At 43.5% G+C, this 12,772-nt stretch overlaps 1 protein-coding gene across 6 annotated transcripts in view; it reads right to left on the bottom strand.

Moving 5' to 3' along the window:
- agap1 (ArfGAP with GTPase domain, ankyrin repeat and PH domain 1) overlaps positions 1 to 12,772 on the bottom strand; it is a 56,728-nt gene that overhangs the window by 32,167 nt on the left and 11,789 nt on the right. For 4 of the 6 annotated variants that reach the window (XM_044109392.1, XM_044109390.1, XM_044109389.1 and 1 more), the window contains 9 exons: positions 10,951 to 11,009; positions 10,776 to 10,863; positions 10,109 to 10,123; positions 8,680 to 8,765; positions 7,906 to 8,047; positions 6,737 to 6,871; positions 2,354 to 2,481; positions 2,111 to 2,272; positions 1,305 to 1,397 (listed from right to left, as the gene is read on the bottom strand). In XM_044109392.1, coding sequence (XP_043965327.1) covers positions 1,305 to 1,397; positions 2,111 to 2,272; positions 2,354 to 2,481; positions 6,737 to 6,871; positions 7,906 to 8,047; positions 8,680 to 8,765; positions 10,109 to 10,123; positions 10,776 to 10,863; positions 10,951 to 11,009 — 908 coding nt within the window. The remainder of the gene's footprint in view (positions 1 to 1,304; positions 1,398 to 2,110; positions 2,273 to 2,353; positions 2,482 to 6,736; positions 6,872 to 7,905; positions 8,048 to 8,679; positions 8,766 to 10,108; positions 10,124 to 10,775; positions 10,864 to 10,950; positions 11,010 to 12,772) is intronic. The other 2 variants (XM_044109393.1, XM_044109391.1) reach the window with 1 other exon arrangement.

Below are 12,772 nucleotides of genomic sequence, written 5' to 3' on the forward strand. Positions count from 1 at the left end.
AGTAAAGTGAAATAATTTGGCATGGTCAGTCCGGTTTGGTTCCCAGAAAAGGCGGGAATCACCATAGCAACCAGTGACTCAGCATTTTCCTGATCGGTTATTTAGTGGGTTCAGAGCAGAGAGAAAGGGTTTTGATTGTTTTAATTCTAAAAAAGAAATATTCTGATGTGATCATAAACAGACCCTAAGAGTCAAGGTGAGCTGGAGGTCAAGGCTATCTGGAGGTCAAGGTGAGCTGCTAATGGAGGACAGAGCAGCGCTAATTTCTGCACCTTTAATTTACAGCCGGGGTAAATAAACCACTCTGAGTGTAATTATGGCGTGGCGTCTGTCAGGATCATCAACCAATGAACACACCCTTCCTGTGGAAGCAGCCGGCGCCGGTGGCCCGGTTTTGGTCCAGAACATGGCGGATCAGCAGGATGGAGACGATGTTTCTAAACACATTTCAGCTGTTTAGAAAGTTTTGCCACCAGATCAGTGTTTTGATTTATTTTATGACAGTTTCTGCATAATTTTCAGCTGCAATCAAGGATTTCCAGATAGGATGTTTATTATTATTCCATAATTTACAATTATGGAATTCTGAAAAAAACTGGTTTATTTGTTAAACATATAAAGCATAAAAAGAGTGGAAATAAAACCGAAAATAAGGTTGAATATTTTAGAATAGATTATCTACTTCTGTTTTGGCCGTGTTGTTGCTCCGTAGAATTGGTCTGTAAATAAATCTAAACATATAAAACATGTTTAAGGTGGGAATCAGACAGTTTATTCATGGTCATGTCGTTGTGTTTTTTGGCCCTGTTGTTGCTCCGTAGCAGCAAACTGAATAAATAAGGGTAGAGGGAGTGAAAACAAGACGCTGTGCTGTTGTTGGAAATGAAAGCTGACGTGTTTCATGTGAAATGATTAACTCCATAATGAGTCTCTCAGGCTCTCCACGCCAGCAGCAGCACCACAGAAGAAGAGGAGGAGGAGGAGGAGGGCTCGTTTGAAGCCACGGGCGCTGAAGGAGCTTTTCGCCGGTTATTACCTCGTCTCCTCTTCAGAACATGACCCCCCGCTCAGATTACAAACGAGGCCGCGGCGCGGACTCGAGAGGCCGCCGCCGCTGAGCCGTAATTGCCTGATTCGCCGGTCCAGCTCGCCGCCGGTGGCGCAGACGCTCCTTTCTTCCTTCAGACGGCGCAGAGGGGCGGCGGCTCCTCCTAATGATCCGGACCCGGACCCGGGAGAGCCGGCGCTCTAATTCATGTCAAGTGTGTGATTGTGATGAAGGCGGAGCAATCAAAGCGCCTCACCTGTTTGATGGGGATGGCGCGCCCGCTGCCGATGCTGTCGGCCCGATTCTCCAGACCTTTCTTCTCTTTGTCCGGATCGCTGGCCTTCCTCGACTGTGGAGCCACAACACACCATCATCATCATCATCATCATCATCATCATCATCATCATCATCATCATCATCAGGCCGGTCTGACCGCAGCAGAACCTCATTCATCTACAGATTCATTAACACCTTCAAACACAACATCGACCTGTAGAACCGGGTCAGAGCATCAGGCTCAGATGAAATGTTTAAATTAGCTCCACCGACTGGTTACCATGGGTTACCGCTAACTGCAATGCTAGCAGCGCTGACGCTAAAACACTGGTGACCAACTCACAACAACCAGAGACATGAAGATGGCTCCTCCTGAAGCTACAGCTAATGCTACAGCTAATGTTAAAGCTAATGCTACAGCTAATGTTACAGCTAATGTTACAGCTAATGTTAAAGCTAATGCTACAGCTAATGCTACAGCTAATGCTACAGCTAATGCTACAGCTAATGCTACAGCTAATGCTACAGCTAAAGCTCTAATCCTTCCAGGGTTTTGTACAAAGACCAAGCTAAAGGTTAGCGCTCAACAAATGTAGCTGTGCTATTAGCAGATTAGCCGACGTATAGCCACCACTGCCAGCTACTTTCTGGAGCACTTTATGAAAACTGAACAGTTTTAAAATAAACCCGCCATGTTGGATCCTCTAGTACCGGTCCAGAACCACTGGCAGAACCCGACTTGTTCCTGTGGTTCTGTCCGACCCAAAGCTGAGATCGGAGACTCACGGTGAAGAGGTTGGAGCGGCGTTTGGACTGCTTCCTGACGGGCGTGGGTGTGTTGGTGGCCTGCGGCGCGTCGATGCGCAGCTCCTTCTGGCTGGTGCTCGGCGTGGAAGGAACCGACGAAGAGTAGTCGCTCAGACTGCCGCCGCCGTTACTGGTCTGCAACTAGAACCGGAGCAACGAGAGGCCGGGTCAACGCTCATCACGTGAAACAGGATAGACACAGGAAGCCGAGCGGCGGCGGACCTGGCTGACGTGGACGGCCGAGACCTGAGCAGCGCAGACGGACGTGTGACTCGGAGAGTTGGGGAGAGACTTGCAGGGTCCGATGGAGAGCTGCTGCTTCTTCCTGACGGCAACAACCTTCTGGGCAACTGTAGGGCAACGGCAACACAACGGCAAGGTTAAAGACCAGGAGGAGACACAGGTCTGGACCCAACCAATCACCAGAAACAAACCGCTAAGGTTAGCACCAGGCAGAGATAGCGATCTCTAATCCACTCAGTGATTCCTAAACTACCGTCAGTATTTAAAGTCTCTTCTCTCAGTGAAGGCCTGTAGAACTGGGAGGTTTCTCTCTCTTCCTGGTTCTAGTCAGAACTCCAGCAGCAGCGTTCTGGATTAGCCCGCGTCGGGCTAATCCATGTGACTAAAATATGGCTGAGTCCTGAGATGTTGCTCAGGTGACAGAAGGCCGTCTTTGTAACGTCTCTATGTGTCTGTGGAGGTTCAGGCGTTTCAGGCCCTAAGAAGCGTTAATTTTCTGCGGTTGAACCCTGGCTGTGATTCTGAGGCAGCAGAGAGTTCAGACTTTAGAGACTCCATTATCTCCGTTCCAATAAACTCTGGCCAGCTTCGTTCTCCCCCAGATGAAGCCATTGTTTTAATTGGGCTCGTTAAAGCCCTGGGCTTCGTTAACGAGGAGCCGCTCGTAAACATTTACCTCCAGGTGACTCGGGCCGAGCCAAGGGCAGCGAGAAGAGAGAGCGACCTCGGCGGTCTTTAAAGCGGCCGCTGCGGCGCAGAGAGGCTGTTCAGAACAAAAACAGGCAATGAAAGGAGGCGAGCGATCAGGGCGAGCGATCAGGGCGAGCGCGGCGGCGGCGGCGTGCGCGGATCAGACGCCGCTCCTGCCGCCGCAGCTGGCAGGCTGTATTTTACTCTGAGGGGCCTTAACAGTTATGATAAGGTTGTGCTAAATATTTAAACTACATGGTTAGTACAATTTAACTCTATCCATCAATCTCAGCTCTGCGGTGAGAAGCTGCCATTCCTGCTAATGGACACGTCTCCCCTCTGATCAGATTTATGGCGGGTGAGGCAGAGCGGGGCGGAGGGGTGAGGCGGACACTGCGGCGTCTCACTCTTCTCACTTCACACCGACGAGCTGCTTCAGCAGATCTGATTTATTTCACAGTTCAGGAATCAAACTGACCAGGATGAGTTGGTCGGCTCCCAAACATCTGGGTGGGAGGAAAATGGCTGACAGCTTTAAAAATGGATCCAGATTTGGAAAAGAATAGGAGTTTAATTAAAAAAGACGCAATAAAAACATTAAACTCTGCTGGTTCTAGTTCAGGGTTTCTTACTGTTTCATGTTCATGCCATGTGCTAGCTTGCTTGCTAGCTTGCTTGGCTACTAGCTTGCTACTTTGTCAGTTTACTGGCTTGATATGTTACAAACTTGATATCCTACTAGCTTGTTACCTTGTCTGATTTCTTACTAGATAGTTAGCCCTCCACATTATTAGCCCTCCACATTATTAGCCCTCCACATTATTAGCCCTCCACATCTTTCTGAAGCTGATCCTCTAGTCTCTACATCCATATGACTAATATACATGCTGTCTATGTATTGTCAGTTGTGTGTGTGTGTGTGTGTGTGTGTGTGTGTATTGACACACTGGATTCGATCTCCTGGTGATTTCTGGGCTGTATTTATGCATGTGTGGTCATTATAGCTCATTAATGAGCGCTAACGAAGCGTCCAGAGTCTGCACTCCGACACGGATTATAAAGAAGAGTCCCTCACACACACACACACACAGTTCATGAGTGTGTGTATGAGAGAAGGGGTTCATGTCGGTGTAATTAAGCTAATTAAATTAGTGCGCTGATGGACGAGAAAGCACGTCGTTGTCACCCCCTGAGTCCCTCACATGGAGGTCACGCTCCGCTCCTCCCCCAACCGACCGGCTTCACTTCACATTACAGGAAATCAGACACACATAAAGACACAGAGAGACAGAGAGAGACGATGAGGACAGACTGAGGACAGACTGAGGACAGACTGACACTGTGAGGACAGGTGCTAACAGTAAAACCCAGCAGCCGTCGGTTCCACCAGAACTCTGGTCAGATTTAATCTTTGTGTTAAACAGCCTCTCAGTTACATAATTCAGCTGTCATTAAGGTTTCCGTGGTAACCAGGACTCTGGACCTGGCGGTGTGAAGGTAACAGAATCAGCAGTTCTGCTTCCTGCCATCATTATCCAGCCGGGCCTGAAGCCCCGCCCCCTCAGCCGACTGATCGATCGCTGAAGGTCACAGAAATATGTAAACAGCATCGATACGCGCTCATAAATTGGGATTTCATTCCCTATCGACTCACATTTACTAAATGCAGTTTAAATCAGGAGGTTCAGGACGAATCTGTCTCTGCATGAATCCTCCATTAATCATTAATATCAATGGAAACCAATCAGAACCAGAACCGCAGCGTCCTGCAGCAGCTCACGACTCAACAGAAACTCAATCAATCCGACTCGTCGTTTCATCACCAAAACACAAAACCAGCTGGAGAAACGACCTGGAATCCACGTCTGATCTGCAGGCAGCAGAAACAGACGGAGAGAAACTGGAGGAGCAGGAATAATCTAATATACACATCTAATATAGAAATAACATAAACCAGAACTGCAGCCAAACATCCTCAGGATAAATGTCTGCAATCTTCACACAGAGCAGCGTCTCTTTACGACAACACAGACGGATTTGCATCAAATAACCTCTCAACCTCAATACTGCTAACGTATTAGCTTGATAGCTAGTTTACTAGCTTCCTACCATAATGACTTGCTAGCTTGTTTGCTGGCTATCTTGCTAGTCCATCATGGAGCAGCTGTCTGTGACCTTGACCTTGAAACTGTTAGCTTTGTGTTTTGATGCTCTAGAATGTATCTAGGCTCTAGTAATAAATCTCTATAATCACCTCTCCCTGTAGCAATAATTTCATCAAACCCTCAGTCTGCGCCGATGAAGATTCATCCATTCCTGCCTGATGCAGCTCATGATTATCTCAACACGACTCTTCCTGAATGTTAACATCCCAACAGAACCAAGAGATAAACACATTTAGACCCAAACAGCATCAGATTATCACCAGACACAATCAGACACAAAAGAGTAACTACAGTCTAGAATCATTTCTGTTATCTTTTTCAATCAGCCATCTTGTTTGTATCATTAGCGTCATCGCTAACCTCGTTCCTGTTGGGAGACATTAATTATGTCCAGCTTTAATTTTTTTCAACACTTTTTTACATAATGAGTTGCATTAAATTATTGGAGGTGGGACGTAAACGCCTTCATTTTGATTAATTATTTACATTAATTTTAAAACAATTAATTTTTTTTCAAATCTTTCTGAAGCTGATGGGAAATAAAAACACTTTGATCAATCTGATGGTTGAATATATATCTCAGTCTGCGCTCATACGTCTGTTTGTCCAATAGTTTAGCATCCAAAATGCTTTTTAATTGAAATGTTGATTATTTAATTGATATAATATTTGATTAATTAGATTAAACATTTTAATCCACGAGAAATTATGGCTGCAAAAACCTAGAAAAAGCTGCATAGATGCAGAAAATTCATTGGAAGTGTGGAAACAGAGGCAGACTGCTGTGGTGAAACACTGAAACACACACACACACACACACACACACACACACACACACACACACACACACACACACACACAGAGCGCTGCAGGCTGCTGCTGTCCACAGAAACATTAAACTCTTGGTTCTGCTGGATGATTAGAAAACTGATTAATCTGAGATAATGATGAGACAAATACAAGGAGGCAAACACACACACTCACACACACTCACACACACACACGCACCCACTCAGTGGAATAATTAAGAGGATAATCAGGCAGCGTTTAGTCTGCAGTCTTTCCTCCTGAGGCTCGGGTCTGCAGCGCCGCTCAGAGAGGAAAGGCTGCCCCCTGCTGGACCAGCGGAGCAACAGCAGCGCTGCTCTTCATGACGGGCCGCAGGTTGAAAACCGCTGGACCAGCCGGTTAATGGTGCCTTCATGGACTCATTTAAAGTAGTAAATTTGACATTTAAAGTTGCTGCGGATGAATGTGGTGTTGTTCTATTACTGAGGTGAAGTGAAACCGGATCCGAACCGGACCCAGGCGGCCGGGTCAGTGAGGACTCTGATGGCTGCGGTCACTTTCAGCCGTAATGTCCGGCCCTTCATCTCCCCTCCTCCTCATTATAAAAGTTAATTGCGGCTGGTCGGAGCTGAATAGCCGAGCGGCGCCATTTCGCTCCTAATTGCGGAGCGATTAAGAGCCGATGGAGGAAAGTCACCTTCCCCCAGGAGCGGCTTACCGTCCTGGAAGACGCGCTCCACGTTCAGCCCGTAGGTGGCGCACGTCTCATAGTAGGTGCAGCGCTTCAGCTCGTTGGAAAGCTTCCTGGCGCGGCTGTCGTCGATCACCCGCGGGTTGGACGAGCTGATGGCGTCTGGAGGGAAAGGACCGGAAGAGACGGTCAGGAGGAGGGGCTCTGGCGCCCTCTGCTGGTGGAAGGGCTTCCACACCGATACAATAATAATATACATAAAAATAAATGATTAAATAGAACCAATACAAATAAACTATTAAATAAAATAATAATAATAATAATTATAAATGCATATAAAATGACTAAAATTTTAATAAATGAGCACAAATAAATGAATGACTAAATAAATCAATTAAAAGAAATTAAAAATAAATTACTAAATACATTTAAATAAAATAAATAAATGACTAAGTAGAATGAAAATGTAAGTAAAAATGACTAAAATTTAGATCAAATAAATACACAAAAATGAATGGTTAAATAATAAAATAAAATATGTACATTATTAAATTAAATGGATAAAATACATAATTTAAATAAATTAATAAATAAATAAAACTTAATAAATTAATAGATTAAATAAATGAATTATAAAATAAATAAAACCAAAAAGAAAAAGTCTAATAAAAGAATCAGCTGATTCAGAACAAATGAAAGCCAGTCTTTCTTTCTTAAAGAAATAAACTAATAAATATTTACGGTAAGTAAATAAATTAACTTAATTAAAATAAAGTAGTGAATAAATTATTACATAAATAAAATTAATAAAAATAAATAAATGATTGAATGATTAAATAAAATTAATTAAAATAACTCAGTAATCAGGTAGATGAGCTGATTTGTTTCTGATGGACTCTCAGACCGTTCTGGTTCTGGTTGGATCAGAACCCAGCGGCAGCATTATGCTGAGGGCCCAGTTTGATCTGAAGCAGGTGAAACAGGAAGAGACCTCCAGAAGTGAACTTTAACCTCCAAACAGAACCACAGAGAGGAAAGCACGGCAGTGGCTGCATCATGATGTGGTGAGAGAAATGAGACGCTCAGATGTAACGCCGCCTACCGCCACCAGATGGCAGCAGAGGCTCAGACAGGAAGAGTGTGTGGACCGGGATGTCAGTGTGTGTGTGTGTGTGTGTGTGTGTGAGAGAGAGCACCTTGGGTTCCCACCAGCACCAGCGGCAGGTCGGTGGTGTTCCTGTAGGACGCCAGGCGGCTGTAGTAGTGATAAACGGTCTGGAAGCTGATCTCATCCTCCAGGCTGAACACAAACACCACGGCGTCCACCCACAGAGCGAACTGCACGCACACACACACACATTTAATATATGAAGAACTTTCTGTAAATGTTTTAATAGAACAATCAATAAAAATCTATTGGCACAGTTTGCTATCAGTTATTGATCAGTTAATCTATGAAATTATCAACAGAAGTTTTAAATTAAAATTTGTCATTAAATTTATGGATTCAAATGTTTATGTCTTTTAAAAAAAAGGAATTTAATTAGTTCTTTACAACTTTTAATATATTTGTATTATATTAAAAAAGTTTAAATAAAATCTGCTGAATGTCAGTTTTTATCCAATTTACTGTCAGAATGATTATTTAATCGATAGTTAAATAATCCCTAATATAGACACACATTTAACTCAAAACAGGCAGTCTATGTATAACTATAGAATATATATTGTTTGTAATGATACAGCATATATTCTTCATTATTCCTTGACAGAATATTATATTTTATTTTCATACTTTTTTATCTTAAAGCTGTCTCTTAATAAATATTTTTAGCAAATAAATTGCAGAGTACAAACACCGAGATGTGAACGTAATTAATTTTAAGCTGAAACTGAATTAAAAGCTGATTTATAATCATATGAATGGTTTAAAATCCAGTCTTTCCCCCGGTAAGAGCTGCAGTACCCACCTGCGCCTCTGGGGGGCCTCCTTCATCCCTGATGAGCAGCAGGTGACTCTGTCCGTCCACCACGATCTCCTTCTTAAAGCGCCCTCCTGCGGCAGAGAGGAGAGCACAGCTGATTGGTTCAGCTGCTGGGGTCACACATGCTTAAACTTGCGCCCCCTGGCGAACAGGATCATTATTGTATCAGCTGGGTCTCCGTTAGCTTGGTGCTAAAACCAAACTCTGGAGCGACAAATGTTCCATGACCGTTTAGAAAAAGATGACTTAGAAATTTAGACAAAATGTTCAAAAGGAAATTTTACCTGTTTATGTATAAAACTTTTTAAAAACAGGATGGATTTTTTATTTGTATGAGACATTGAGATTTGTGGACAATTCTGCAAAGATTATGCAGAAAGAAAATGTTTGAAAAACCTTCTAAAACCTGAATTTATTAAATATTTATGTAACAACATTATATGGTTCTTTTGCAACTTTTACTTGTAGTTATTAAGTCATAAAGTTCAGAGGTTTAGGATTTGTTTCATTAAAAAGTTCCGCCTCTGGGGGAACTTTTAAAGAGTAATAAAGCAATACAAAACGAGCAAAAACAGACGAGCGCGACAACAGAACAAAAATCATTTGCAACCAATTTTTCCAACAGGAGGACCAGATGGACGGACCACCAGTTTAACCTCCGGCCTGTAGGGGCGCAGGTCAGCCGGATTAAATGCTGCCGTTTCCTGACCCAGTGAACTCGATGTTCCGTCTGACCCGACCCGAAATCCTTCTGGACTCAAACCACCTTCCAGTCAGACCTGAACTGGAAACTTTTCTCTTATGGATCAGAATGAGGCTTTATTTCTTCTAGCTACTGAGGATGAAGAGGACGAAGAGCTGGAAAACGGCAAAGAGCGAAGGAGAGGCGGAGCTAACAGCTAGCTAGGCTAACAGTCGGCTAACAGCAGCTGGTTGGAGTCAGCTTTAGGTTCTGCTGAACCGATCGGGTTCCTGAAGTCTTTCTTCTTGAAACATTTCAGATCATTTCTGCCTCTGAGTTAAACAGAAACATCTACCGTCAAAACGGAGTTAGGAGGAAATATTTGAAACACCGAGGAGGAAGTTTGACTTTTTATCTGGTTTTACTTCATTACTTAATAAAATAATCTGACCTTCCTGTGCATGTTTAATCTCTACATAATTAAATAAATGAATATATAAAATCTAAATAAATAAAATATCTGAAATAAATCAAAAATATAAAATCAAAACAGTGAATAAACTAAAGTATTATAAATAAACAGCTGAAGGTTTAGAGAAACTTTGTTGTTTTGTCAATATGAGACAAGAACCGAGCTGCTGCCAAAGAGCTGCTGCTAGAACCAACAGCGGTCTGACGGACGGACGGACGGAGGGATGGACAGATGGACGGACCACCAGAACGAGTATTTACCTGCATCCACGTCAGCTAGATTATCAGAGCGTCCCAGAAAGCAGCAAGAGAGGAAACACAAAGCAGAGCAAGGTCAGAGGCTGAAGGACATGCAGAGGTCACAGAGAGGTCACAGAGACAGGACAGCAGGCTAAATCATCTTGCTCCTGTTCTGGATCCGTTTCCTCCTGGTTTGTGGGTCAGAGGTCGGAGGTCAGGCAGGTTTCCTTCCTCTGCTAATGGCAGCGCTGGTCTGTCAGAGCGGCCCTAAACGCACCGCAGAGCGGGACGACCCACCGGCCGGCCCGCTGCTCCAGAACCAGAATAGTTCTGGTCTGTGGTCCGGCTGCGTTGCCACGGTAACCTGGGCCCTGCGTATTTTTAGAGTGGAGGAATGCGCTTCCTGCTGGAACCTCTAGCTACTGCTGAACCGGACCAGAACTGGACCAGAACCAAACCCCAAATATGGAGCAAAAGAAGAACAAGTTATGTACTAATGTAAATAAAAATAAAGAAATGAATCAGTAAAAAATGAATATAAATAATGGGAGAAGAGTTGGTTCTGTCTGGTTCTGATGGACCCAGTGAAGCTGGGTCCGGTTAGAGGAGACCCTCTGACCCGGTTCTGCTCATTATTCTAGTTAATTTCTGATCAGAATCGGGTCGGACTGACACCAGAACCCCTCACCTTCAGGAGACTCTTCCTGGACGTAGGTTCCTGTCAGGTACCGGTGGACCAGCGCCGACTTCCCGCTGGCCAGATTACCCACAATGCCCTGCAAGGAGACAGAACCAGGCGGTTAATTCTGATCGGACCAGACTGGACCGAACCGGGCCGTCTGTCACACGTTACCGGGACTCACCACTTTGAGTTCTGGTACGGTCCGGCTGAGGGTCCACTCCTGGCTGTTGACGAAGGCGTCTGAGGAGAAAGCAGCAGTTAGTCGGGTCGGGTCGGGTCGGTCCAGAACCATGACTCACAACTATTCATACTGCAGCACCACAAAACCCAAGTTGGTTCTGATTCTGCAAAGGCCCGGAAACCAGAAAACATCCGAATTTATCATTAAATTCAAAACATTCACTGTAAAACTGGAATCTAAACATTTGGTTAGAATGAAGTGATTCATTTCAACAATTAAACATTTATTCTGTAATTTAACAAATCTGAAGATTCTTCTTACATTAAAATATTATTTTAGATTTTCTTTTTTATTACAAGACAAAGAACCGGGTCACACATCAACCCGTTTCCATGTCCAGTCATGAAAAGTAGCTTAAACCGGTTTAAACCGGTTTAAACCAGCCCTGGACTTTGGGACAAAGTTTATTTTAGTTTGGACCTGTCCAGATGTTTGTCCACAGAACCGGGTCAGGGTGATCCATCCGCAAAGAAAAAATCCAGAGCGGAGCGTCCTGATTGGCCGGCGGCATCACAGAGGCGGGCATTGTTGGGCCTGTATGGAAGGCTGATACGTCATGTAATGCCAGGCAGGATGTTGATCCAGCTGCTTCCTGTTTTCCTCTGCTGCACCAGGTGACGGACCAGCAGCTTCAACTGGAAGGAAACCAGTTGAAGCTGTCAGCTTCAGTGTGGGCGTGGCCAGAAGTGGGCGTGGCTAGCGGCAGGCGGATCATATTAGATAAGATCGGCGCCGCGGGGTCGGGTCGGTTCTGCTGGTCAGACTGCAGGTATTCATGGTATGAAGATCATCCAGAACACGTCAGAACCTGAACCCGTCTGAACTTAAACAGAGATTATTACCAATAATTAATAAATAAAACAGTTTAACATGGACCAGATATTCAGAGGCTTCATTACTTCCTAAATGAATAATCATGATCAAATTCTTCTAATTATTTATTTGATTTGAATTTAAATTGCTCAGTTTATTTTATTAATATGAAACATATATCATTATAATATATTAACTTAATCATTTATTCAAATATTTATTTCTTTAACATTTAACTTTTATAATGTCGTTTTTTTTATTACTTTAAATATATGCTTTATTTCAAATATTTAAATTGCTTCTTTACTTTCTTAAATGTTTTTGATGGTTATTTTGTTTCTTTTACAAATAATTTCATTCTTTACATTTTTTAAATGTTTATTTTAGTTTAGTTTATTTTTTATTGTTTTGATTAAAAGTGTATTATTAATATTCTTATTTATTAAATATTTGTATTTATTTTAACCCTTTTTAAATGTTTATTTATTATTTTATTATCTAAATGAAATGTTTGTCCGTCTTCAGTTGTTTTTCATGATTTATTTTCATAGATTAGCATGTTAACGCTACATTTGGTAGTTTTCTACAACGTTACTAAAGTCTGCATGGATGAACGGATGAATGTCTCCTGGATGACGTCAATCAGCAGCTTAAAGAGCGACATGAATCTGCTGCTGACGTGTGAACGGCTCACAAACAGCTGACAAAGTAAACAATGAGCAGGCCACGCCCCCAGTCAACAGGCCACGCCCCCAGACAATAAGCCACGCCCTGACTATTGACCAACAGGCCCTGCCTTCAGTCCAGTAGGCCACGCCCCTTTACCATCCCAGCAGCAGCAGAGGGACAAACAGAACCAGAACTGGTTCTGATCCGTTCTGGTAGATGAGTTCTGCTGGGGTTCCCCTCTGGACCCGGCTGGTTCAGCAGAACAAAGGCCGTCTGTTTG

Source organism: Gambusia affinis, linkage group LG24, assembly GCF_019740435.1.
Source record: "Gambusia affinis linkage group LG24, SWU_Gaff_1.0, whole genome shotgun sequence".
Classification (NCBI taxonomy): Eukaryota; Metazoa; Chordata; class Actinopteri; order Cyprinodontiformes; family Poeciliidae; genus Gambusia; species Gambusia affinis.